The sequence below is a fragment of the Miniopterus schreibersii genome (assembly GCF_964146895.1).
Source record: "Miniopterus schreibersii genome assembly, chromosome: 11".
NCBI lineage: Eukaryota > Metazoa > Chordata > Mammalia > Chiroptera > Miniopteridae > Miniopterus > Miniopterus schreibersii.
In genome coordinates this window covers 70,881,008-70,908,979 of record NC_138111.1, presented here as the reverse complement: position 1 = coordinate 70,908,979, position 27,972 = coordinate 70,881,008, and the positions used below count along the sequence as shown (strand labels likewise).

The following is a 27,972-nucleotide window of genomic DNA, read 5'->3' as shown; positions in this document are numbered from 1 at the left end:
TGAAAACATAGGTCTGGAGGTGAGGGAACGGTTGGGGTTGGAGGTACACATTTTGGAGTTGCCAGGTTTATAGGTGACAGCTAAAGCCATGAGCTTGGACAAGATTTCTCGGTGGGAGGTTGTGGAGTGAGGAGAGAGGATGGCCTGGGACCACGGCCAGCATCCATGGCGAAGCCGAGTGGGAGACGAGGACAGGCGGAGGGGCACCCAAAGCAACAGCGTAGGGCCGGGCGCTCGTGTCATGGAGCCCGGAGAAATGCGTGCTTTTGGGAGGAATGGTTAAGATGAAGCACTGAGGAGAGGCTACGTGGGAGAAAAGCAGACATGGCCGTTGGGTTTCCTAGTCTGGGGACCCAGCTGATGGGGGCCAAGCTGATTGTGTGGATTCAGGCCCAAAGCCAGACTGGTAAGAAGAGTGGAGTGAAGGAATGGAGCCTTTTTGTTTGACAAGTTGGCTTATTTATCTTATTTTGTGCTTGGGTTTTTACACAGCTTGCTGCTAGTAGAAGGGTTGTTCAGTTGAGGATTTTACAAACAAACAAACAAACAAACAAACAAACAAACAAACGGAAATCACACCACACTGGTTTGTGAGTATTCCGCCATGAAAGACCAGAGGACAGAAGGCTGTGAACTGAGTCATCTACTTTCTAGAGTTTGGCATGCTCAAATGTGCCATTCTTACTGATATTTTTGGCCTGATCTAGCATTTACTAAGACTCAAAAAGCACTACCCATAAAAAATTAATAAATGGGACATCATCAAAATGAAAAACTGCTGCTTATGAAAAACATTGTTTAAAAAAATTAAAACACAAGCCAGACACTGGGAGAAAATATTATGTATATCTGTATCTATATCTCCATCTACCTGAAATTAGCTTAAACCTAGAACATAGAATGGACTCTTAAAACTCAAAAATAAGAAGATATGCAACCCAGTTAAAGGTTAGGAAAAGACTGGAATAGACATTTCAGAAAAGAAGCCGTAGGAACATAGGATAGGCTGTTCCTCAGGTGCCCTGGAGCCCCTTGGTCTCAGAGCCTTCACACTGGCCATCACTGCACCTGGAATGCCTTCCCAGGTACCTGCATGGCTCCCTCCTCACAGCCTTCATGGGCTGCCCGGCTTCTTCCTCTCGTGGGCACACACCACGCTCATTTCTTTCCCTCTTGCCAGCTGCCTGTCCTGAGGGCAGCATGCCGTGTTCCATGGAGGTGGTAGGTAGTCAGCCTCCTGGTACAGAGGCCCCTGTGGAGTTCCCTCCACAAGGAGGAGGGTGGGCCTGTGAAAGCAGCAGTGCACTGTGGCAACGACTGCCCGACTCCCACGGCCAGGCTAGAAGGCACTGCAGCTTCTGCCTGCTCTCGCTCCGGGGGAAGCAGCTGCCTTGTGAGGATGTTCTGGGAGCCCTGCAGAGGGGTCCACGTGGCTCTGCGCACACCCAACACTAACTTGCCAGGGTGGGAACAAACTGCCTTGTGAAGATACACCCGCCCTGAGCCAGAGGTGACCAGCTAAGCCTCTCCTGAATTCTTGATCCACAAAAACCACCTGTGTGAAGTAATTAATGTTTACTGTTTTAGCCCTTAGGTTTGAGGTGACTTGTTACGCAGCAATAGCTGACTGATACAGTGGGAAGGCGTAAGGAGCTGCCTCTGGCTGAGACCTAAGCCACGTTCTGCTGAGTACTTAGAAAAAGCATAGTTGACACCTCTCATTGTAAGGATGGATGTTTTGTGTTTATCAATCAGTTCTGAACCTGCAGGTAGGGGGAGAGGGAGGGAGGCAGGGAGGGGAGATAGGGGAGAACAGGTCTGAGTTATGGATGGGGAGACTCTGGGGAAAGAGAAATGCTGAAAGACTCATTCCTAAGAAGCTTTAAGGAATAGTGTGTGATACAACCCACATTTCTAACCCCACCCAAGAATCTGTCAGCAAAAATATATATTGCTGTTTAAACTTTCGGCCGGGTTTGTGGGGCACCCAGTCCCATGGAAACTGCACACAGATGAGGCTGAAGCACCACTGCCTCACTTCCCCTGGTCCACACCCAGGGGTGCGGGGCTGAGCCGCGGGCGCAGCCCGGGACGGGGTCCGCAGGGGCGCGCGTTGCGGGCCAGGCCCCGGCCCCTGCTCTGCGCCCCTGCTTCCACCAGGCCCGACCTGGAGGAGCCTGGAGCCAAGGGCTTCAAGACCAACGTTCACTGCCTCGTTCGCCCCTAGAGCACCCTCGAGGCCCCGGAGGGAAGCCCCCGGAGGAGGTCCCCTGCCGCCCGCAGACGACACGACACCGGCGGCTGGTTCTGGCCGGCGGTGCCCGAGGAGCCCGTGCGGGGCTGGGGGGCGGCTGCGGCGGCTGTTCCCGGCCCCCGATGCCCCGGAGTGCGGGTCACGGTCCCTCCGACCCGCAGGAGGAACGCGAGGTGTGCGGGACGCCCCGCACTCCGCAGGGGCAGCGGGAGGCCCGTCCCGGGGGGGCAGCGGCGGGTCCGCAGCCTGGGCCACGGGCGGGCGGGCGGGCGGGCCTGGGCCCCCGGCGCAGCGCAGTGCGGGGGAACGGGGCTTGAGCAGAAGCGCCGAACGGCTTCACAGTCGGGTAAAGGTGAATCTCACAAAACAAACGACGGGTCGCTGGAGACCCCAAGTCCCTCTCCAAGGGCGAAACACAAAGGAGGTCCCCGCGCCAGCAGGGCGGCCCGGTGCCGGGCGCTGCGTGTGCCAAGCAGGCGCAAGGGGCGAGGGGACGGCCGCTGGAGTGCGTTCAAGGCGCCCCGGGCCGCTCCGGGCTCCGCGGAGAGCAGCGCCCCGCCTTCAATGGCCGCAATGACACCATCTGCTTTGAACAGTAAACCAAAAGCGGCGGTGGCGTCAGACAGCATCGCGCTCCGAGGGCGCCCGGGCGCAGCAGGCTCGGGGCCCCTCGGAGGGCGCGGGGCGCGGGCCGTCCCCGTCCCCAGCCCTCGCTGCCGTGGCCCAGGCGCCGGGGCGCTGGGACCGGGTGGCTGGCCGGCCGGCTCCGGGGAGGCCGGCGGGCGCTGTGCCGTCCTGACTTACTGACTCGTCACCAGGCCCCGCGCTCCCGCACCCCGAAGGCTGGTGCGGCCGGACGCCCCCACGGTGCCACCTTTGCGGCCCAGCGTCCCGCGGCGCAGGCCCCAGGCCCCTGGGCGGGAGCGGGGCGCGTCCCAGGACCCGGCGGCCGCCCGGGCCTCGGGCCCCAGCTTCCCGCGCGCCACGCCCGCCGGGGCGCGTCCCTCCGGCAGGGGGCGCCCGCCGCGGCCGCGCTCTGCCCATCGGGGCGGGCGAGCGGGGGACCCTGCCTCCTGCGCGCCCGCGGTCCGCCCCTCGCGCTCGTCCCGGCGGCCGGACGCCCGAGCCCGCGTCCCGACTCCCGCCGTCCGCCGGAGCCCGCGCCCGCGCCGCGGCCGGGGAGGAGGCGGACCACGAGCTCCTCGAAAGGGACCATCTTGCGTGGCGCCCGGGAGAGGGGGCAGCGGACGCGCGGCCGGCAGGGGTGGAGGCGCCCCGGCGGCCCCACGGCCCGCGGCATGGCCCGGGGCCCGGCGCTGCCGCTGCTGTGCGCCCCGGCCGTCTGGGCGGCCGCGCTCCTGCTGCTGGCGCCCCGGACCGCAGGTAGGACCCGTGCGCCCGCGGGGCTCCCCCGAGTCCGTCCCTTTCTCGGCTCCTGGCGCGCCCCGCCGCCGGCCGCTTTCACGAGGCGCGTTCCGGGCCAGCTAAGTGCTTCCAGAGGCCGGGCGGCGGCCCCGGGGCCCTCGCCGGGGTACCGAGGGTCGTGCGTGTGGACGCGCCCGGCCTCGGGCCCTCAGACGTGGCCCGTGCTGCTCAGGACCCTGCCCGGCCCCCCGAGGTACCCGGCGCCCCGGGGAGCGGCCCCCGACCCCCGCCGCTTGGTTGGGCTGGGCTTCGGCTTCCTTTTGTTGCCCGTCCCCTCCCCCACCGGCGGGAGGTGGCCGGAGCGGCGAATCCTGTGCCTGTGGTCGGCGGTCCCTGGGTGGTCTTTGGGCTGCTGGGGGCCCGGCCACCTTCGGGGCCTCACCCCAGGATCCCGGGCGAGGCGCGCAGCTGGAGGGACGGGCCTGGCTCTCGTGTGGCACTTTCCTCGAGGGGCACCCACTGTCCCGGGAGGTCCTGAGCGGACTCCCCGGCGCGTGGGACCTGCGTGAGGTCCCCTGGGGCCTGGAGGGACAGGCCCGGGCGCCGAGGGGGAGGCGGCGCGCCCGCCGTGCCGACCTGCGGGCACCCGGCCTGTGCGCCGCGCGGCCGGTCGGGGCGTCCTGCGGGGGGGCCGTGCCTCCAGGCAGAGGTTCGACTTGGGTCCTAAAAGGTGAGCCGCCTCCTTACGCGTAAGTGGGCTCAGTGTCGCCCACCCCACGCCTTGCGCCCGCACCCCACTCCTGCCCGCAGGTGAGAATTGGGGCTCAGCCCTCCCCGCGTCCTGCTGCCCCTGCGCTTTTTGCGCGCTCCGGAGACCGGCCCCCCGACTCGTGTTGGGCAGCCTCGGGGGCGTGTGGGCTGAAGCAGACGCGACTGTCGGACCCGCGGAGCCTCCGGCTGGGCAGGGGGTCTGCGGCCACGTCGCGTGTCTGAGAGCGTCGGCCGCTCAGGGGGATGTGAGTGAAGCGGCGCATTCGGAGTCAGCTGGGGCCCGGCCGCACCCCTGCGGATTCCTGCACCCCTGCGCTGCGGGACCCCCTCCCTGCAGAGCCGCGGCGTGGGCAGCGCTGCCGGCCGGCGGGGTAAACCCGCGCGCGGGCTCCGCGTGCAGTGGCGGGCGTGGGCGTCGCGGCCACTGCGGGTAGGTGCAGAGGCCAGGGGGTCCTGGCGGGTGTTCGGGGAGGGGTGCGGCTCCCGGAGCTGGGCGTGGGAGAGGGGTGGTGGGCCTGTCGCTTGCACCCAGGTTCTAACAGGACCAGGAGAGCGCTCGCATTTCGGGCGCCGTTAGTTTAAACCTTGCCGCCGTCGTTTCCAGTCGAGTTTAAGGAATCTCTGAGGAACAAAGCAATCCTGTGTCATTTTCGTTAATTTTCGAATCCTGCGTGGAGGTAATTTTACTTTTCCAGTAAAATAATACTAATCTCTCTAGGGGAGGGAGAAGGAAAGCTGTTCATAATTCTCTCTCTTCTGGAATTAGCTGAAAATGCAGAGTATGATCGTACTCAAAATATGAGTCAGTTTTATGATTTCAGGAGATTTGGGTTTTTGGCATCTTTTCTGCTGTGTTGATGAATCCCTGTAATTTGAGTGTGTTTTATACACGAAGAGTAAATTACTGTGTAAGAACTAAAAAGTTATTTTTAAAGGGTTTCTAAGTTCTTACCCCCCTATCTACAGAAGGCTCTGTTCCCTACGGAGACCAGTCTCTGGTTGGGGACCCTGCTCCCTGCTTAGGTAGGATAGGCTGGGAATGGGGGCTTGGGTCCACCCTCTCCCCATTTCACAGTGAAGGGTTTACTTCTGGCCCGGATCCCTGCAGTGATGGTCGTAATAAATAATGATAGTGATCCATTTGGAAGTAAACGAAAACATCTTGAAGAAGACTTTGTGGAAAAAGAAAAGTTTTTATGTATGCAGTAAGGCAACACGTTTTTCTTATTATGACTGTGTACCAAGCAAGGAAGCAGCGCACATTGGAAATGTTTCGGTATTTAATAGTGAGAGCGAGTTTAACCCTCGCGTCTACTTGGTGGAGAATGCCAGCCTCAGACTGAACACCGCCGATCTGGTGTGACAGCGGGTGTGAGCTGCTGTACCCAGGCAGTGGGTGACTGCTGAGGGGCTCCGGTCAGTGAGGCTGAACTTCTATAGCACGTGGTTAGAACACTCAAGAATTCTGCTCTGTATTTTGCACTCAAAAAAGCAACATCGGTTCAAAAGTGTGCATTTACCCGGGTAGGTTTTGGTGACCTGCAGATTTACGAGGCACTGTGAAGCAACACTTGTGTTTTTATTGGTAAACCTTCCTATTGTTTGGTCAAAGGACAGCTGTAATTGGTACTTGTATGTCTTTGTTAGGGTGTGACTTACCTTGGTTTACCCTCTGATTTAAGCCTGGCAGAGTCAGAATTTTACCCTGCCCTTTTTTGGGGAATCTTTTCCCTGAGATCAATGGAATGAAAATGCAGGCATAGGGGAATAGCCTGCCTGACAGGTAGGGAAGATTCATCCCCTAAAGGGGGATTTCTAAAACCAGGTTTCAGCTGGAGAAGTGGCACTCCTTTAAAATGCATTCCAAGGGAGGCCAGGATGTGGAAAATTATCATTATCATTGAAATGGAACTGGGTGTGAAAGGCTGGGCCTCCCTAATCTGCGGAACCCCGACCAGTCTGATTAGGTACAGGAAATTTGTGTGCTCTAATGCTTTGCCCTGGGAGAGCTCTAATTATACTAATTCCAAATTGTAGTCGGGGAAAAGAAAGTGGGCTACTAAGTGTTACCCTCCCCCCAAGGTTTATAACCATCTTCTAATGCCAGAGGCCTTTTGGTGTTTATCTGGTCCATTTCCTGGGAACCTAGAGGGGGACCTGCGCCCCACCCCCAATCCTGTGGTTACCAGTGGAGAAGGGCTGGGCTGCAAAGCCTTGGGTTTACTCTGCTGTGGCCCACGAGGAGGGGGCTGCCCCTACAGGCTGTGACTCTGTTTCTGGTAAAGAAAGTTGTCATTAAGATATTTCCTTCCTCGGAGACTCTGCATTGACCACCAAGTGGATCCCATGAATATCATGCATGAAAGGTTCCAAAGTACTGGGGGTGTTGCTCTGTGGAGGAAGCATTCCATGCTGGTTAAGTCCTCATTTTGTGTGGCCAAAAGCAATTTCATGAAAGGGCCTTTGGGCTAAAAGGACTGGTTCTGAAAACATTGCTTCTCAGTGACCCTTTTTGGGCTCTTTGGTTTTGTGTTCGACTGCAGCACTGTGATAGGAATGTTAGTTAGGTGGACAGTGAGGGCTTCTTGAGCTTTGAAGTGAAAATCTGAGCTAAACAAGGAGCTTGGTCTGCTAATTACGGCAGCACTGACTGGGTTTGCACCAGCCGCCGCCTCCTAGTATGTATTTATTTGGTTTGGTTGAGGAGTTTGCCAAATTGGAAATAGGGTGGGATGGCCTTGGTTGAATGTGCAGTTGTCATAAAATGTGTCTGGGCTGTGATCTGCTTAAAATCATATTAACCGAGTGGCCAAGGAATTGTTGAACAGTGTTGGAGATTTTCAGAAAGCTTTTCAAAATTAGGGAATTGCCTTGGTGTGGTTAGCACCATTGTTGGGATTTTTGGCCTTTTTTTTTTTTTTATAAGTTCTATCTCTGAAGGAATCAAAAAATTCAAAGCTAAAGGGAAGGAAATAATTACAGAAAAATTTGGCCTAATTAGAATAAGTGGCTTGTCCTCTACAAAGTCTTAAGTTTCAGTGGGAGGTGGTATGTGTGTGTCTTTAATTGTCGTTGGAATGAGTTTCAGTAAGCACCCTGTCACTTTTGACATGTTATCTGGGGAGAATGCATCTGCTTCTTCAAGTCCCCTGGAGTGGGGGAGGGTTTCCCCAACTCTGAAATGCTCCTTGGTAATGGTTTCCACACCTCGCCCTCCTGGAGGGCCAGTTAACCAATGTGCAGCTAAATTATAGGAATCCTCACTGCAGGCTTGGGCCGAGGACCGTGGCAGCCACTAAGCACACATAGCTGTTCAAGTTAGAGTTAATTAAACTGAACTCACTAGTTGCATTTCATTAGTTGCATGTGGCAGTTGGTTGACGTCACTGCAGAAGCTCTGTCGGCCACCACTCTTTGTCCAGGATCTGTGTGCTTGTCACTGTTGCTTCAGGAACATCCCCTAAAGTTGGGAGCAAGGAGGGACTTCCCGTTGCTTGCTTAGAGTTTTGTTCATTGACTGTGGGAGACTTGAAGGCAAAAATGAACTGGATTGATGCTGATCTGTGGAAACAGAGGGCCCTGCCTCAGAGGCGCTTAGCAGGTGTGGTGACCAAGGCAAGGAAACCTGAGCTATAGGGACTGAGTAGGGTTTGCGGGACCGTGAGGAACTGGTGGGGACATAAGAATTGCATGTAGAACATGAGCAGCCCACAAATGGATGGCAAGAGGGGGTAGGAAGGGAGTGAGGAGCCCCAGGCTGAGGAAGCTTCAGGCACAATTTCTGGGTCCCATCCACCTTGAGTACAAGCCTAGCTTGCAGCCCTATCATAGAATGTTAGAAATTGGGAATTTTCTCCCTGACACTGAAATAATCCCCAGGTCGCCGTATCATTGTCTTATAATATGGGGTTAGTTTCCAGAACAACTTAAAATAGTGAAAAATTGAGCACCACAGTAATTCTATAGGAAGAGATGGTGACCGGGTGTGTTCTTGTCTTAAAGTGGAGAGAGGTGGATGGAGGACGCGGGTGGAGGGACTGGCTGGTTGTGCGTCTGCTTATTTTAAAAAAAGCACAGAAAGGAGAAAACAGAAAGTGATGTCAGTTACTCAGATCTTTATTAATGCATATGCACAATGTGCATTATTATATATATGCATAAAATGGAGCCTTTTAACCATTTTTAAGTGTGCGATTCAGTGGCATTACGTGTATTCACATTGTTCTGCCACCGTCACCGCCACCCATCTCCAGAACTTTTTCTTCTTCCCAAACTGAAACTGTCCCCATTAGACACTGATTCCCAATCCCTCTGCCCAGCCCTGGCGCCCACTCTTCTACTTTCTTTCAGCATGAGTGTGACTGGCCTGGGGGCCTCATATAAGTGGAATCGTGCTGCATTTGTTCTTTTGTGCCTGGCTGCTTTCACTTAGCGTAACGTCCTCAGGATTTGTCCATGTTGTAGCAGGTGTCAGCACTTAATTTTTTTTTAAGGCTGAAGAATAATATTTCATTGTGTGTACACACACACACACACACACACACACACACACACACACACCGTATTTGTAGCACATTTTGTTTTCCATTTATTGGCAGACATTTGGGTTGTTTCCACCTTTTGGGTATTGTGAATAATGCTTTTATGAAGGTGTCTGTTTGAGTCCTGCTTTTAATTCTTTTGGGTATATACACAGAAGTGGAATTGCTGGATTATATGGTAGTTCTAGTTTTAATTTTTTGAGGAACCCCTGTACTGCCAACACTTGTTATTTTCCATTTTATTGATGATAACCCTAAAGAGTGTGAGGTGCTATCATTGTGGTTGGTCCGTTGGTTTTGGTTAATCCTCACCTGAGGATATTTTTTTCCATTGCTCCTCAGAGAGAGTGGAAGGGAGGGAGGGAGTGGGGGAGAGAGAGAGAGAGAGAGAGAGAGACATCGATGTGAGAGAAACACATCCATTGGTTGCCTCCTATAAGCACCCTGACTGGGCTGGGATCCAACCTGTAACCCAGGTACATGCCCTTGACTGGCAATCGAACCCAAGACCCTTCAGTGCTCAGGCCGATGCTCTAACCACTGAGTAACACCAGCCAGGTTTCATTGTGTTTGTTGTTTTTTTTTCCTTTTTTTCTTTCTTTTTTTTTCCCATTGTGGTTTTGATTTGCATTTCTCTAATGACTAGTGATGTTGAGCATCTTTTTACGTCATCTGTAGGTACTTTGTGACCATATGTATATATTCTTGGAGAAGTGTCTCCAAATCCTTTGCCCATTTTTAAATCACATTTTTTTGGTTGAGTTATAGGACTTCTATATATTCTGGATATTAACTCCTTATCAGATATACGATTTGCACATATTTCCTCCCATTCTGTGTTGCCTTTCCACTCTGTTGTTAGTGTCCTTTGATGCGCAAAAGTGTTTAATTTTAGTGAATCTAATTTATCTATTATTTTTGTTTTACCTGCGCTTTTGTTGTCCCATCCAAGAAATAATCACTAAGTCCAAGCTCATGAGGTTTCCCCCCATGTTTTCTTTTAAAAGTTTTGTAGTTTTAGCCCTTGTTAAGTTTAGGCCCTTAATTTGTTTTGAGTTAAATTTTTGTATATGGTGTTAAGTAAGGGTCCAGCTTCACCTTTTGTGGATATCCAGTTTTCCCAGCACCCTTGGTTGAAGAGACTGTTCCTTCTCCATTGAATGGTTTCGGCACCCTTGTCTTTTGCCACACATGTAGGGTTTATTCCTGGGCTCTCTTGTTTCATTGATCTCTGTGCCTGTCCTTACGCCACTTTTGATTACTGTAGCTTACATGTTGTCTGTTAATAGGTAATTTTACCTCGTATGTTTTGAAATCAGAAATGTGAATCCTTCAACTTTTTCTTTTTCTAGGTTGTATTGACTCTTTGGGAGCCCTTGAAATTCCATATGAATTTTAGGAAGATTTTCTGTATCTACTAAAAATGTAACTGGGATTTTGATAAGGATTGCACTGAATCTGTAGATAGCTTTGGGTGGTATAGACATCTGCTCAAGTCTCCCAGTCCACAACATGAATGTCTGTGCGTTTAGATCTTTAATTTCTCTCAGCAGTGTTTTGTAGTTTTCAGTGTACAAGTTTCTCACCCACTTGATTACATTTGTTCCTAAGTACATTTTTCTTTTTGATGCTATTGTGAATGGAAATGTTTTCTCAATTCCCTTTTTGGATTGTTCTTTGTTAATGTATAGAAATGCAACTGATTTTTGCAAGTTGATTTTGTATATATAATGCATGTTTTCTGAATTCATTTATTAGCTCAAATAGAATTTTTATGAACCTGTATGTAAGATCATGTCATCTGTTAACAGGTAATTTTTTTTTTTTTTTAAATATCTTTATTGATTTTAGAGAGAGGAAAGGAGAGGGAGAGAGAGAGATAGAAACATCAATGATGAGAGAGTCATTGATCGAGCCCGCAACCCGGGCATGTGCCCTGACCGGGAATCGAACCCCGATTGCCTGGATCCCAGGTCGACGCTCAACCGCTGAGCCACGCTCGGCCGGGCTGTTAACAGGTAATTTTACCTCTTTCTTTCCAATTTTGGATATCTTTTATTTCTTTTTTTATTTTTGCCTAATTGCTTTGTCTAGAACTTCCAATGTGTAGTAGAAATTGTGAAAGCGGACATCCTGGTCTTCTTCCTGATCTTAGAGGAGAAGCCTTCAGTGTCTCTCTGTTGAGTGTCATGCTATCTGAGGCCTTTATTATGGTAAGGTAATTTCTTTCTATTCTTAGTACATTCTTACATATTTTTTGTATAGGTCTGACTTTTGGAACATGAAAATGTTCTACATGTTCAAAAATAAAATTAAATCACTAAAGATGGTGGGAAAATAAAATTGAGTGCAAACAAGTAAATAAACCCAATTATATTGCAAATAAGTAATGTAACTACACTGATGGGAAAAAGGAAAACTAGTTCACATGACTGTGGACACAGTACTTGGACTATATATCCTCAGTCTGGATTAAAAACAACAAACCTGGTAACAAATCTTGCACCCTTAGTAGGTTTGTTTCCCATAGTAGTATGTGTGTAACCATTCTGAAACCACTTTGTGAATTGTGGGGTAGGGCAAGTAAGAGATGTGTTGATAGCGTTGGAGCTATCCAGGGTTCCCAAGGAAAGAAGGGAGATAAAAATATGGAATGAAGGGAGGCAGAGAAGACCCCGAATGACTTGGCTTGGAATTGGAAAGAATGGTATAATTCATGATTTCATGTATTCATATTCATATATATACATATATATAAAATAGTATGTTAAGATTATAATTCATAATTTGTAAAATACAGGATGTTCCAAAAATGTATACAAACTTTAACAGCTGATAGCTCAATTTTGAAAATGAAATGTATTTTAATAAACACTGCCTTTATAGTTATTCAGAGTGTGCATATACATTTTTTTGGGGCACCTTATATATTTTTCCTATACATCACAGTTATTTCCTAGGACCTCATTAGCCATGAACTCTCTTAGTGCCCAGATCTTGGTTTCTAAATACTGTTACACATTAAAGGAACTAGCATGTGTGGAGAAATGACTGATTATGGGTTCAGGACAGGGAAAAACAAAAAGATGAGCCAGGAGCATGCTCTTGTGATAGAAAGTAAGTGATCAAAAGTAATGGGAACATATCAGATACACAAGTGCCATCTCGGAGGAGCTCCAGTGGTCAAATTGGGGACAATTTAAGCATCAAATAAATAAGGACAAGTAGGTATACATGGAACAAAATAGAAATTTATGAATCAGTACTGACAGCAAGTAAATAATTAAGTAAGTAATTAAATACCTATATTAGTTTCCCAGGGTTGACATAACAAAGGGCTGCAAAATGGGTGGCTTAAAACAATAGAAATGGGTCCTCTCACAGTTCTGGAGGCTGGAGTCCAAAGGCAAGGTGTGAGCAGTGCGTGCTCAGCCCAGAGGCCACGAGGGAGAATCCTTTTTGCCTCTTCAGTTCCTGGTGGCTCCTGGTGGTCCTGGGCTTGTGGCAGCGTCACTCCAATCTCCACAACTTCACGTGGCTCTCCCCTTGTGTCTTTGTGTGTCCCTTCCAACTCATAAAAACAGCAGTCATTGGAGTTAGGCCCATTTTAAAGCCAGGATGATTTCATCTCCAGATCCTTACTACTTCTGCAAAGACTATTTCCGAATAGGCCGTATTTGAAGTTCTGGATGAGTATGAATTTTGGGGGGATGTTATTCAATCCACTGCTTTCCAAAAGTAAATGGAAGTGGGGGCAGGGTGAAGAGAAGCCACTTTCCACAGCAAAATGCCAACTAATAAATGTGAAGCGAGTTGGAAAAACCACATTTGCTGCAATAATTGTGCAGATTGATTTGCGCAAGAATCATCAGTGAATGATCATCAGCTGAACCTAATTATGTGGATTCATGTTGGGTGGGGAGCAGGAAATGTTCATGGCTCACAGTATGTCCCCACGGAGTCCTTATGCGCAAGGGCACAATTAAGGACTCTAGACTAGAAAAACCAGGTATCACCCTAACTGGGTGACCACAGCTCACAGCACCAGTGTGAACAGATGGACATTGTCCTTCCACGAAGGACATCACTTAGGTTCCATTCCAGTGGGGGGTGCAGAACCAGAATCTCATGGTGACACAAACCAGCCAGCCCATGTGGAGGGGCATTTTACTTTATTTTATTATTTATTTCTAATCCTCACCTGAGATTATATTTATTGATTTTGGGGTGGGGCAGGGAGAGAGAAACATCGATGTGAGAGAGAACATTGATCAGCTGCCTCCCCCGTGTGCCTGACCAGGAATTGACCCTGCAACCTGGGTATGTGCACTTGCCGTGAATCGAACCTGAGACCCTTTGGTGTACAGGAGCAGCTGAGCCACCCAGCCAGGGTGGAGGGCATTTTCTGAAACAGCTGGCTGTAGTGAAGGACAAACATGGCCGAGGAATGGGCCACAGGGCGAGCCAGCCACGTGGAGAGTGATTTCAGGCGGACCTGTGCTGGACGGAGGCTACGCCCATGGGTGTGACTGGAGCCTCATGAAACTGCATGGGGACGTGCGTTATGCAAAAGTGAGTCTGAGCTTACCCTCCTGCGTGTACAGGAGCCCCGGCTTATCCTCCTGAGTGTACAGGGAGCCCGGGCTTACCCTCCTGGGTGTGCAGGGAGCCCGGGCTTACCCTCCTGAGTGTACAGGGAGCCCGGGCTTACCCTCCTGGGTGTACAGGGAGCCCGGGCTTACCCTCCTGGGTGTACAGGGAGCCCGGGCTTACCCTCCTGGGTGTACAGGGAGCCCGGGCTTACCCTCCGGAGTGTAAAGGGAGCCCGGGCTTACCCTCCGGAGTGTCTGTCCTGAGGCTCTGTGGGAGCAGTCCCTTGCCCTGAGGAAGGGTATGCCGGGCGAACGTTAGGGTAAAGGGCATGCTGTCTCAGTCTCCTCTTAGAGTCCAGGATCAAGACCCAGTGTGAGCGTGGAGAGAGGATGCTAAAGCACATGGGGGTAAAGGAGAAAAGTCAGTGAATTTGGGTCAAGAGTATGGGGAGTTTTACTCATGAATCTTGCAATTTTTATGTAAATTTGAGAGTATTTTAAAATAACTTAAAATGTTGAGATACAAATGCGACTGTAGCCAGTGAAATCAATAATGGAGTTTAGCGAATTCTCTTAGAAGGAAGACTCAGATGGTTATTATTCTATTGGAAATGCTGTCAGACCGCACACGGGTGGGGAGGGTGGGATCCACCTGCCTTCGGGGACAGAGCATTTTATCAACAGGATTGAGAATCGCCAAGTCTCAGTCTCAGGCTGGGTTGCCAGAACTAACATGTTTTTCCTTAGCTTTTTATCATAGAAGCCTTCAAATATATGTAAAATTAGATGAGTGCAGTGAACCTAGCTTCAGCAGCCACCATGTCCTGCTAACTTTCATTCCCTCTGGCCTGCTTACTGAGACCTAGACAGCCTTAATGTTTTACCTGGAAACACTTAGGCATGGACCTAAGAACTGGTTTCCACATAATTGCCCTGCTGTTATCACAGGCATCACAGGCAAGCGTCATCCGATACCCAGGCCCTGCCCAGCTTTCCCAGCTCTCTGGAAAATGGCCTTTTACACTTGGTTTGTTTGCAGCATGGGACCCAGGCGAGGTGCACCCACGAACCTTGGCTTTTACCATCATAACCACCTTCAGTCAGATCCTGGGGTTTCCGTTAGGCCTGGGCTCTGCATTCCAGCAGGTGCAGGTGCTGCTGGTGGGGCTGAGTCCTGGTGCAGAGGCCCAGGGACCCTCCCCCACTTGGTGGAGGGTGGGGGTTGGGGTTGTGTACATAGGGAGGGCCCCTTCAAGCTTTATCTAATCCAGCTGTTCCCAGTCTCTCTATTCTGGACCCCTCTTTCTGGGTGTGCCCTGTTGCCTCTACTGCCCCCAGGAGAGGCGCCCTGCAGCGGGCCGAGTGGGGGCAGGTCATTGTCCACCATTCTCGGAGTCCTGGGCTTATTCAAACCAAAGGTCCTGAGGTGCAGAAAGGGCTTCGTCGCTTTCAGGTGTGCACTGCCCCTCCCCCCTTTGCAGCAACACATGACTGTTCTGTGCTTCCCAGTGGAGCGTTTGGCATCCCCCTTGAAAATTCAGACTGCCAGGTGCAGGGAATGTGTTCACAACATACACGACAGATGAGGGGCTTTGTAAAGAACTCATAAGATGAATAAAACAAGTGCCCCAATTAAAAGAGGGACACAGGAGAGCAGGCAGTTTGCAGAGCAACAAGTACAAAAGGGCAAAAATTTAGGAAAAGAGTCTGGCCTTGTTAGGATATAAGAAGGTGCCAATTGTAAGACAGTAATTGCGGTGTTCTTAGTTCGGACCGCCGTTGGAGTGGATACGGAGGCATGTGTCAGCAGAGAGGTGGGAGCGTGGCACTGTGTGGGTCATTACCACTGAGCCACACTGGCAGGGCTGGCTTAATGACTTTTTATAAAGAGAATATTACAGTGTTATAGTTTGAATTGTGTTACCTCCAAAAAAGATATACTGGAGTCCTAACTTTCAGAACTTCAGAGTGTGGCTCATTTGGAGATGGGGTCTTTACAGAGGTAATCAAGTTAAGATGGGGTCATTAGGGTGGGCCCCAATCCAAGATGACTGGTGTCCTTATAAAAAGGGGAAGTTGGGACACAGAGTCAGACATACACAGAGGGAAGACAATGTGAAGCCACAGGGAGGGCTGTCTGCAAGCTCAGGTGGGAGTCCTCAGGAGAAACCAACCCTGTCTAAACCTTGATCTCTGACTTTACGCCTTCGGAACAGAAGTGTCTGTTGTTTGAGCCGCTTTGGCTGAGGAGCTTTGCTAAGGCAGCCCTAGCTGATTCATATATACACATCTACACATACATGCATGCTAATCGGTATTGTTTTCTGTTGGTTTTATTTTTGGAACATCTGCAAAGGAATTTATTTGATGAAAAGGTTCCATTGCTAACCAACACCCTTTCTGTTAGAGCCCTATGGGCCTTGTGTTTAGCGAACTGGCTTGGCCCAGGGCTGGTTAGTGTTGGGGAGTTGGGCACAGACTCACCAGGCCCAGTATGAGCTCTCTAAGCGCCCATGGTCTGGCATGGGCAAGTCCATCCTGGAGAGCTTGGCATCAGAGAGCTTGTGGGCTGGGGGTGTTGCTCTGTGCCTCCTGCCCCCTTTTCAGGCCTGCTCTCCAAGGGTCATTGGTTAACCACCCATCGGCCCTCTCTACCTTCCTCCAGCTGATTGCCTGGCTCTCCAGAGGGGACTTGAGCTTTGACGGGGAGCCTCCCAGAGGTCAGAGTAAGTGAGGTAGCCCCTCACAGGCTCCCCTACGAATGAGCCCCCAAGATGCCAAGCTCAGGGAAGCCTGGTTAACAATAAAAACAAAACCCAGAGGGAAGACGGTGGCACTGTGAGAAGCAGCAGAGGCCCCCGCTCCCAGCCACAGACTCTGTTACTCCTAAAATCCTACGGAGCCAGCCTGGAAAAACCAGAGAAACATACCTGAGTGGACGGAGCGCGAGTGGGGAACACTGAAGAAACATCACGGAGTCCAGTATGAGAGGGGGGTGTAGGAAGGGGGAGCCCCCCGAAGCCTGTGCTGGGCTCCGAGCCCCGAGGCCTGGAGGCGGCAAAGCTCCCTCCCCTCGGGAGTGTGGATGGCATCCAAAAGCGGGGATTCCCACACCTGAGCAGCGAGAGGGGAAGGAGCGCCCCGCGGAGGGCAGAGGAACCCAGGGGAGCGGTGAGTCCCGGAGGGCTCGGCGCCTTCCTAAGAAACACAGCCTCTAATGGCGGAGGGCGCCTTCCTAGGAAACAAAGCTGCTAGTGGCGGCTGCAACCGGCGTCTAATACTCAGGGTGCCGACCATAGGGAAGGCTGTCCCAAAGTGTGTGGCACCCGAGTGGTAAGGGACCAGAGGACTACACTGAGCAGCCGCACACGGGGACCCTCTGCCTCCCTGTGGGGCAGTGTGTTGAGCCCCAGAAAGCGCTGAATCTGCGGGGCGCGGGGGAGGGGAGGAGTCCTCCCGCCCTGAGCTCCTGGTGCCCAGAGGCGGGGATCGGTGACCAGCCCTGAGGGTGTCCTCCCGCCCTGGGCTCCTGGTGCTGAGAGGCGGGGATCGGTGACCAGCCCTGAGGGGTGCTGTGGTGCCTCCTGCAGCCGCCCCAGCTTTGCTGAGACCAGCGGTGTGGGGAGCTGCGTGGAGCTGACTGTGCGTCCCCTCCCGCTGGGGCCTTGGTGCTCGGGCAGCAGGACCTTGCAGGGCGGACTCTCTGCCTGTGTGTCGCTTTGTGCCTTTGCGAGTTTGATCGTGGAACTGGTTCCCCATTCCGACCAGCGGAGGCTGGGATTGGGGTCTGCGCAGTGGATGGTCTAAGGGGCGGGCCTGGTGCGACCAGCCAACCAGAGCTGAGCAGGGAGGGGCGGAGCCAGCCGGCCTCTCCCACAGCCGAGAGCACCGCCCCCAACAGGAAAGGGGCGGGTCCCGCTCACTGAGGGCCAGGCACCCCCCAGGACACAGTCCTGAGGGGGAAGGGAGAGCAGCTCACAGGAGGACACCACAAGAACAAGACCCTCAGGGACTGTGGTTTGGGAACTGGAGGAAACGCTGAAAACCCTGCTGGGGGCTGGGCAGGCAAAGGGCTCACCAGAATGTTCTTTAATGGAACCCACTGAGCCCAGGCTGTTGAAATGGACCCTATAGAAAAGGCAATAGGCTGAAATCAATCTGAAGCTGCAGCAGGACAGAGCCTGGGGGACTAGAACCAGAGGACAGGGTGGGGGCTGAGGAGCTGGCGGTGGAGCAGAGACTAACCCCCGCAGAGTGAGCGCCTGACAGCGACACCTCTAACGGGAGTGATACCCTGGGCTACACTAGCCACCCTGCACCCTAAAGACTCTACAGAAGACTCTGGAGCAAGACCAGGCAACTAGAAGGTTGCACAATAGTTGACAAGAGGAGGTGGCCCACGGAGAGCCTCAGATCAACCATCTACCTAAGGACACCAGAGCCAAACCCAGACGGCTCCTCACATTGGGTGATGCACAAGCACCTCCCAGGAGAACTGAAACCGGCACACAAAACAGTGACCCTCAGACAACATAAGCTGCCCAGAAGAAACCCACCTGATTGTCCTTTTTCTTCTGTTTTTTTGGTTTGGTTTGGTTTGATTTTGGTTTTGTTTGTTTGTTTTTTATTTGTGTTTTTTTCTTTTTTCCTTAGGAAGAAGAGAAAGGGGAGAACATTTATTTTTCTTTTTTAAATTTTATAATAAAATTTTTTTTGAAAAACATTTTTAACTAAATTTTTTTGTTTTTTACATAAGAATTTTGTCTTGCTTAGCTTGTTTTTAGTTCTGTTTTGGTTATTTGCTTTGTTTTGTTTTATCCTTGCTTCTACTATCAAGACTTTCTTGATATCCCTGCTTAACGACTGGGACTTTATCATTATAACCAAGTTTACTGCTTTCCTCTATAGTTTCCCTCAAATCTCTTACCAGACTCCCTCCCTGCTTGGGCTATATCTCTCTCTCTTCTCTCGATCCATTGGCATAACTTTTTTTCTTTTTTCCTTTTCTACTTTTCTTTCGTTCTTTTGTTATCCCCCCTTCTGTCTTCCTGTCTTTTTGTTCGATTGTTAGTTTGTCTTATTCTCTTCATTGTATTTTTATTTTCTCATTTTCAACTATTATCTTATTCCTATTCTCTTCTTTAATTTTTTGCTGGCCCTTCTTTCAGAATCTTTTCACTGCTTCTGTTATCTCCCAGTAACTTCTCTATTTTTTACATTTTAGTTTATTATTTTCTAAATTTTCACCACTATTAACAACAATATACATCTCTCTCTAAGCGTTACTTTTCTTTCTCTTTTTAAAGCTTTTTTTTGGTGTGTGTGTGTTCTCCCTTCACTCTCCCAGTTCTATTTTCATGTGGGTTGTTTTCATTGTGACTGTCAAGATATTTTGTAAGATACCCCTTGTTTCCTGGAAGTTTAGTTGTCTATTGTCCTGCCTTGCCAGCACCCGTACAACAGCTTACATGACGAGGTTGGGGCTGAGACACAGTTAGCCAACCTCCCAAGGACTGATCAATGACAATTTCGAGCCAACCACAACAGGAGAACATAAAGAAACCACAAAAGGGACACCCACAAGAGGGACACGCCTAGAGCAAAGAGCTCAGAAGTATAAAGAAAACACACCTCTGGGCTCCACTGGACCCACAAGACAAAGTCCCATTTCACACGACTGGGAGACAGCAAATATATCTAATATATAGATACAAACACTAAGACCTACCAAAATGGGGAGACAAACAACCCCCAAATTAAAGAACAGGAAACATCATCAGAAAAACACTTTGATGAAATGGAGTTAAGCAAGTTATCAGAAACACAGTTCAGAGTATTGATGATGAAGATGTTAAAGGAACCTAAAGAGGAAAAAAAAGGCAATATAGGATAAGATCAGGGACTTTAGGGAAAACATGAAAAAAGAGATATGTAACATAAACAAAAATCAGACAGAAATAAAGAATGCTGTATCTGATATCAAGAATACACTGGAAGGAATTAAGAACAGGCTCAATGAAGCAGAGGATAGATTAAGTGACTTCAAAGACAAGGTAGAAAAAAATCAGAGCAGCAGAAAGAAAAAACACTTAAAAAGCATGAGGGCAGTCTAAGGGAGCTTTGGGACAACATGAAGCGAAACAACATTCGCATTATAAGAGTGCCAGAGGGGGAGGAAAGAATGCAAGGGATAGAGAACTTGGTGGAGGAAATAATGACAGAAAACTTCCCTAGGCTGGCGATAGAGAAAGCCACACAAATTCAGGAAGCACAGAGCTTTCCAAACAAGAGGGACCCAAAGAGACCCACTCCAAGACACATCATAATTAAAATGGCAAATGTCAAGGACAAAGAGAGAATATTTTAAGGGCTGCAAGAGAGAGACAAGCAGTGACCTATAAGGGAACCCCCATAAGGCTGACAGCTGATTTCTCAACAGAAACTCTTCAGGCCAGAAGGGAGTGTCATGAAGTCCTCAAAGTGATGAAAAGCAAGAACATGCAACCAAGATTGCTTAACCAGCAAGGCTGTCATTTAAAATTGAAGGTGAAATAAAGAGCTTCCCAGACAAAAAAAGGCTAAAGGAGTTCAGTACCACCAAACCAGCATTGCAAGAAATGCTAAAAGGATTGCTTTAAGGAACAGAAGGAATAGTGAGAGAAAGGTACATCAGTGTAAAGGGGAAAAATGGCATTAAATAAGTTTATATCAATAGTAACCTTAAATGTAAACGGAATAAGTGGTCCAATCAAAAGACATAAGGTAGCTGAATGGATAAGAAAACAGGACCCAAATATATGCTGTGTACAAGAGACCCACCTGAGAGCAAAAGATTCACACAGGCTAAAAGTGAAGGGATGGAATAAAGTACTCCATGCTAATGGAAAGGAAAAGAAAGCTGGAGTAGCGATTCTTATTTCTGACAAAATAGACTTCAAAATAAAGACCATAACAAGAGACAAAGATGGTGACTACATAATACTAAAGGGATCAATCCAACAGGAGGAAATAACCCTCATAAACATTTATGCACCCAATATAGGAGCACCTAAATATATGAAAAATTTCTTGGGGGACTAAAGAGGGAGATTGACAGCAACACAGTCATAGTGGGGGACTTTAACACCCCACTGTCAGCATTGGACAGATCATCAAGACAAAAAATCAACAGGGAAACACAGGCCTTAAATGACTCACTTGACCTAATGGATTTAATTGACATTTACAGAACATTTCACCCCAAAGCAGCAGAATACACATTCTTCTCAAGTGCACATGGAACATTCTCAGAAATAGACCCCATGTTAGGGCACAAGGCAAGTCTCTACAAATATAAGAAGATAGAAATATTAAGCATCTTCTCGGATCACAGTGCCATGAAACTAGAAATCAACCACTATAAAAAAACTCAAAAATATTCAAACACATGGAGGCTAAATATCATGTTATTAAACAATGGATGGGTTACCAATGAGATCAAGGAAGATATCAAACACTTCATGGAAAGTAACAAAAATGAACAGACAACAAGCCAAAATCTATGTGACACAGCAAAAGCAGTCCTGAGAGGAAAATTCATAGCATTACAGGCCTATCTGAAGAAACAAGAAAAAGATCTAATGAGCCATCTAACACAACTACTAAAAGAACTAGAGCGAGAACAGCAAGAAGAGCCCCGAGGAAGTAGAAGGAAGGAAATAATAAAGATCAGAGCAGAAATTAATGACCTAGAGAGTAAAAATACAATACAAAAAAATCAGTGAAACCAAGAGCTGGTTCTTTGACAAGGTAAATAAGATTTATGCACCTTTAGCCAGACTCACTAAGAAACAAAGAGAGAGGACCCAAGTAAATAAAATCAGAAATGAAAGAGGCGATATAACAACTGACCCATTAAAAATACAAAGGATTGTAAGAAAATACTATGAGCAACTATATGCCAACAAATTGGACAACATGGGGGAAATGGACAAATTCCTAGAAGCATACAACCTTCCAAAGCTGAATCAAGAAGAGGCAGAAAACCTGAATAGGCCGATAACAACTAATGAAATTGAAGCAGTAATCAAAAAACTCCCAGCAAACAAAAGTCCTGGGCCAGATGGAGTTACAGGCGAATTTTACCAAACTTTCAAAGAAGAATTAACACCTATTCTATTCAAACTATTCCAGAAAATTCAAGAGGAGGGAAAACTCCCAAACTCTTTTTATGAGGCCAGCATCATCCTAATCCCAGAACCAGATAAAGACACTACAAAGAAATAAAATTATAGGCCAATATCCCTAATGAACATAGATGCTAAAATCCTCACTAAAATACTAGCAAACCGGATCCAGCAATACATTAAAAAGACCATGACCAAGTGCGATTTATTCCGGGGATGCAAGGCTGGTACAACATCCGCAAATCAATAAATGTGATACATCACATAAACAAAATGAAGGACAAAAATCACATGATCATATCAATAGATGCAAAAAAAGCATTCGACAAAATCCAGCACCCATTTCTGATAAAAACTCTCAACAAAGTGGGAATGGAGGGATCACACCTCAACCTAATAAAGGCCATATATGACAGACCTACAGCCAACATCATACTCAATGGGCAAAAACTAAAACCATTTCCATTAAAAACCGGAACAAGACACTTTCACCACTCTTATTCAACATAGTACTGGAAGTCCTCACCACAGCCATCAGAGAGGAAGAAAACATAAAAGGTATCCAAATTGGAAAGGAGGAAGTATAACTGTCATTATTTGCAGATGATATGATATTGTACCTAGAAAACCCTAAAGATTCCATCAAAGTACTACTAGATTTAATAAACCAATTTGGCAAGGTAGCTGGATACAAAATAAACATCTGGAAATCAATGGAACTCTTATACACAAACAATACACTTTCAGAGAGAGAAACTAAAAAAACAATACCATTGACCATTGCAACTAAAAAAATAAGATATCTAGGAATAAACTTAACCAAGAATGTAAAAGACCTGTACTCAGAATACTACGTGACACTGAAAAAAGAAACAGAGGAAGATTTAAACAAGTGGAAGAATATACCATGCTCATGGATTGGAAGAATTAACATTATTAAAATGTCCATACTACCCAAAGCAATTTATAAATTCATTGCAATTGCTATTAAAATGCCAACAGCATATTTCACAGACCTAGAACAAACATTTCGAAAATTTATATGGAACCAAAAAAGACCCCAAATAGCTGCAGCCATCTTGAGAACAAAGAACAGAGTGGGTGGGATCCCTTTACTGGACATCAAACTATATTACAAAGCCACTGTAATCAAAACTGCCTGGTATTGGTACAACAACAGGCATAGAGATGAATGGAACAGAACAGATACCCTAGAAATAGACCCACGCCATTATGGTCCGTTTATATTTGACAAAGGAGGCAAGAGCATCCAATGGAGTAAAGACTGTCTCTTCAATAAGTGGTGCTGGGAAAACTGGACAGATACATGCAAAAGAATGAAACTAGATCACCAACTTCACCATACACAAAAATAAACTGAAAATGGACAAAAGACTTAAATGTAAGTCACGAAACCATAAAAATCCTGGAAGAAAACATAGGCAGTAAAGTCACAGACATCCCACGTAGTGGACTTTTCACTGATACATCTCCTAGGGCAAGAGAAACAAAGGAAAAAATAAACATATGGGACTATATCAAACTAAAAAAGCTCTGCACAGCAAAAGAAAACAGCCTCAAAATGCAAAGGAACATATTTGCCAAGGATGAATCTGATAAGGGGCTAATTTCCAAAGTGTACAAAGAACTCATATTACTCAGCATGAGGAAGACAAACAACCCAATTAAGAAATGGGCAAAGGACCTGAATAGACACTTCTCCAAAAAGGACACACAGATGGCCAAGAGACACATGAGAAAATTCTCAGCGTCGCTAATCATCAGATATGCAAATGAAAACCACAATGAGGTATCACCTCAAACCTGTCAGAATGGCTCCATCAACAAATCAACAAATGACATGTGCTGGCGAGGGTGTGGGGAAAGGGGAGTCCTGGTGCACTGCTGGTGGGAATGCGGACGGGGCAGCCACTGTGGAAAACAGTATGGAAGTTCCTCAAAAAATTAAAAATGGAGCTGCCTTTCGACCCAGTGATTCCACTCCTAGGAATGTATCCTAAGAATCCTGAAACACTAATCAGAAAGAATATATGCACCCCTATGTTCATAGCAGCACAGTTTACAAGAGCTACGATCTGGAAGCAGCCGAAGTGCCCATCAGTAGATGAGTGGGTAAAAAGCTGTGGGACAGTCACACCAGGGAATACTACGCAGCTGTAAAGACGAAGCATCTTGTACCCGTTGGGACAGTATGGATGGACTTGGAGAAAATTATGCTAAGTGAAATAAGCCAAGCAGAGAAAGACAAACATCACATGGTCTCGCTTATATGTGCAATCTAAAGTACTTAATAAACTGATGAACAGAATGGATTCAGTGACATGGAATCATAGATGAGACTGACGAATGTTAGAAAGATGGAGGAGGGCTGGCGGGTGGAGAGGGAGAGAGTGACCAAAGAACTTATATGCAGATATGCACAACCCAAGGACAGGGAGAATGGTGGGGAGAGGGACTGGGGACGGGGAGGGGACGGGGTGGAACGGGTCATTCGGGAGAAGAAGGGACATCTGTAATACTTTAAACAAAAATAAAAATTAAAAAAGCAAAACAAAAACAACAAAAAAGAAAACTCGAGGAAAATAGACATCTTTGAGAGCAGAGATTGTGAGGCTGTCCGAATGTTGATTTATCTGGGCCTGGGGGCCTTTGAAGTAGGAGGCCATTTGATTCCTTGAAGGCTCACCCAGTGGGGGGGGGGCAGGAAGTGCCAAATGGAGAGGAAGCAGGGTCCCTAATCCCCTGATCCCCTGAGGGCTGATTAGGGAAGGAGCTCTGGAAGTCCATTTTTCTCTCCTTTGGATCAGTGGCAGTTTCTTCATTTCTGCCTTGTTGCAGAGCCCAGGGATAGCTCTCCAGCAGGGGAAAGTTACCATGGACGGAAAAAAACGTACTTGGGCTGGCCGCGGGGCGCTTTTGTGGAGACCATGGGCAGGGGTGCAGGGGTGCAGGGGTGCATGGCAGCTGCGCATGGAAGGGCCTGCTGGTGTAGGCACCTTTGGACGCGGGAGGGGTGCGCATGGGGTCACGCAGAGGGGAGAATTAGGAATGGGTGTGTGTACACACAGTGTCGGCGCGCACCCCGGGGCTGCCTGGGCTTCCGACTGGATGCTTTGGATCCCAGTGAGATGCGGGATTCTGATATGTCAACAGATGGTGGTTGGTGCCAGTTCCGTGCCAACAGGAACCCCCAATTTGGGGTGCAGTGTAGAAGGAAACTATTCAGTGCACACAGCTCATTATGAAGCAGCCTGGCAGGGACAGCCGGGCAGGCCCTCCTTGGCTGGGCAGCGCTGCTCCGCCCCGGCCTCGGCCAGGGGCAGTCGGCTCTGGGCACCGGGCATCTTGGCGGTTCAGCCCCAGCAGGGAAGCCCCCCCCAGTCTCGGGCGGACAGGGACGGGCCCTCAGCCCGGAGGGAGCCCACCTGCAGGGACAGGTCCCCAGCCCCGGTCCCTGGGTGGCCCATCCTTATGCGGGTGCGCGCGCCTCGTCCTCGTGGTTGGGTGGCCCAAGAGCGCTGTTCTGATTGGCCAGAGTGGGCGGCTGTGATTGGCCAGGGCGGGTGCGCAGCGCTGACTGGACGGGAAAGCCCTCGTCCTATTGGCTGAAATTCAGCGTCGGCCCCCCCCCCCCCCCCGGGCTGGCTCGGGACGGGCAGGGCCGGGGGCAGCGGGCGTGGGGCGGGCAGGGCCGGGGGCAGCGGGCGTGGGGCGGGCAGGGCCGGGGGCAGCGGGCGTGGGGCGGGCAGGGCCGGGGGCAGCGGGCGTGGGGCGGCCCCGGGGGGCCTGGCCTCGGGCGCCCGGCGCCTGGAGAAAGGCCCGAGGCGCTGCCTTAGCCGTTGGGGCCCAGTTAGCACCCTGGGGCCCCTCTTAGCAGACACCTATTCCTAGGGCCCAGATACAGCCTCTATCAGTAAGGGTCCGGCGGAGCTGGCTCATAGGTGAGATTCAGCAGCTTTCTCAAGCTACACCGTCCGCCTCCCTACCTTGCAAAATTCAGTATGTCATCATCGTTTTATTTTGGAAGAAGGAAAATCCATTGTTTCGCAAGGCAGACCCAAGCACAGTTACCTCTAATTAGTGAAGTGCTTTCAGAGGTGGAATAAGGTTCACTTACTTTTTTTTTCTATGCTAAACTCGGAGCCCACTTTCTCTCTCTCTCTCTCTCTCTCTGTTAAAAAACCCATCATAGTCCCGTTTTTTTCCTAGTTCACTAGCCATAAATTTCTGTGGTTTCTAAATGCCAGGCGAATTCACAACAAAACGAAAGGAAAAGAGAGAATGAAAGCTGAATGTGGGTATAAGTTCATCTCTCCAGGATTAAGTTTTTATTTTTAAAATATATTTTTATTGATTTCAGAGAGAGGAAAGGAGAGGGGGAGAGAGAGCTAGAAACATCAATGATGAGAGAGTCATTGATCGGCTGCAGCCCGCAACCCGGGGCATGTGCCCTGACCGGGAATTGAATCCTGATCGCCTGGATCCTAGGTCGATGCTTAATCGCTGAGCCACGCCCGGCCGGGCCAGGATTAAGTTTTTAAAAATGTTCTTTATAATTGCTTTTTCCCCAGCCATGGACTGGGGCCTGCCATGAGTTTTAGGGGTGTGTGGGATGGTGGGTGGTGGGTCCTCACTATGTTGAGGGAGCTTTGTCTTGGGCCCAGTTACCAATTTATAATTGCAAGTATTTATTTAAAAATTATTATGTGGCTCTGGCTGGTTTGGCTCAGTGATTAGAATCTCCAGCCGTGGATGGAAGGGTCTCGGGTTTGATCCCTGGCCCCAGTTGGGGGTGTGTGCAGGAGGCAACTGATCAGTGTGTCTCTCTCACATTGATGTTTCCCTCTCTTTGTCTCTCCTCTCCCTTCCACTCTTTCTAAAAAAAATCAATGGAAAAAATATCCTCAGGTGAGGATTTAAAAAAAAATTATTACGTGAAAACCCCCACAAAACAGTATGACATATTTTCTGTCTTTTATGTAGGCAAATACTTCCAAGAGGCCCCTCCTGGCACTGGGTGTGATCAAAGAGACTTCATTTAGTTTTCTTTGTAATATTTTAATTTTTTTATCAGGCTAATATATTTATTACTTGATTAAGTAAAAACCAAGAAAAATGAAACAAATCCAAAAAACCTAGTAACATGCAATGGTTTGAAGAAAACAAAACTAAGAAGGGTGTAATATGAAGAGCACCTCTTCTCACCTCCCTCCCGCCCACGCCTCCTCCGGAGGTCCCCAGATAAACCTGCTGGCAGTCCTGGGCTTCATTCCAGACATTTTCTAGGCACACATCCTTGTCTGTGCATTGCCTTTGTTTATTTTTTTAAATTGTGGTAAAAATCACATGACATAAAATTAACCATTTTAAAGCGCACAGTTCATTGGCATTTTGTATATTCAGTGTTGTGTGACCACTATGTCTAGATTCAGAACATTCTGTTACCCCCAAAGTAAACCCCCTACATTAGCAATCGCTCCCTACTCCCTGCCTCCAGCCTCTACAACCACTAATCTTTCTGTCGCTCTAGATTTGCCTATTCTGGAAATTTCATATAAATAGAACCATGCACACAATCAGTGGCCTTTGTATCTGGCTTCTTTCACTGAGCATACTGTTTTCAAGGCTCAGCCGTGTTGTAGCACCCTTGATTTGTTTTTAAACACAGTGAGATTATATCATGTACTAAACTGAGGCTCGCTGTTCCACATACAATAGTTCTTATAAATCTTTCATGCCAGGTGCCTCACTTTTTAAGCCTTCGCTAATATCTGTCATTTGGATGTATGTAAGTTATTTCACTGGTCTCCTATGGGTGGATACTTCTATTTTTAGCTACTGACATAAAACAGTGCTGCAGTGAACATCTGTGGATACATACTTGGGTTTTTTGTGCTTGTGTAAGTATCTGTGGAGTCACTTTCCAGAAGTGAATTTTTTGTCCAAGGTATTTATTTTTAAATTTTTTATGGATTCTACAAAATTGCTCTTCCAGAAGGTGGCAGTAATTTATGCTCCCAGCAAGGGTGTTTGAGCTTTTGTGGATTTTTCAAGCCCTGACCAACACTGGAAATTGTCAGGCATTTTAATCTCAGTAAGTCTGAAAACAGAAGTGTCATGTTAATTCTGTGCATTGACATTATTTAAATTGTCCATGAGGTTGAATGTCTTCATAAGTCATTTGCGTTTCCTTTTTTCTGGAAATAACTGTTTTCTCTTCTTAGTTAGTTGTTTCTAATTGTTTCACAAATTTCTAAGAATAT

The 27,972-nt window shown here is 48.6% G+C and overlaps 1 protein-coding gene across 1 annotated transcript in view; it reads left to right on the top strand.

The window, feature by feature from the left end:
* Positions 1 to 3,341: 3,341 nt before the first annotated feature.
* ROR2 (receptor tyrosine kinase like orphan receptor 2) overlaps positions 3,342 to 27,972 on the top strand; it is a 212,908-nt gene continuing 188,277 nt past the window's right edge. Inside the window, exon 1 of the mRNA XM_081151342.1 lies at positions 3,342 to 3,637. Coding sequence (XP_081007468.1) covers positions 3,553 to 3,637 — 85 coding nt within the window. The 5' untranslated portion in view covers positions 3,342 to 3,552. The remainder of the gene's footprint in view (positions 3,638 to 27,972) is intronic.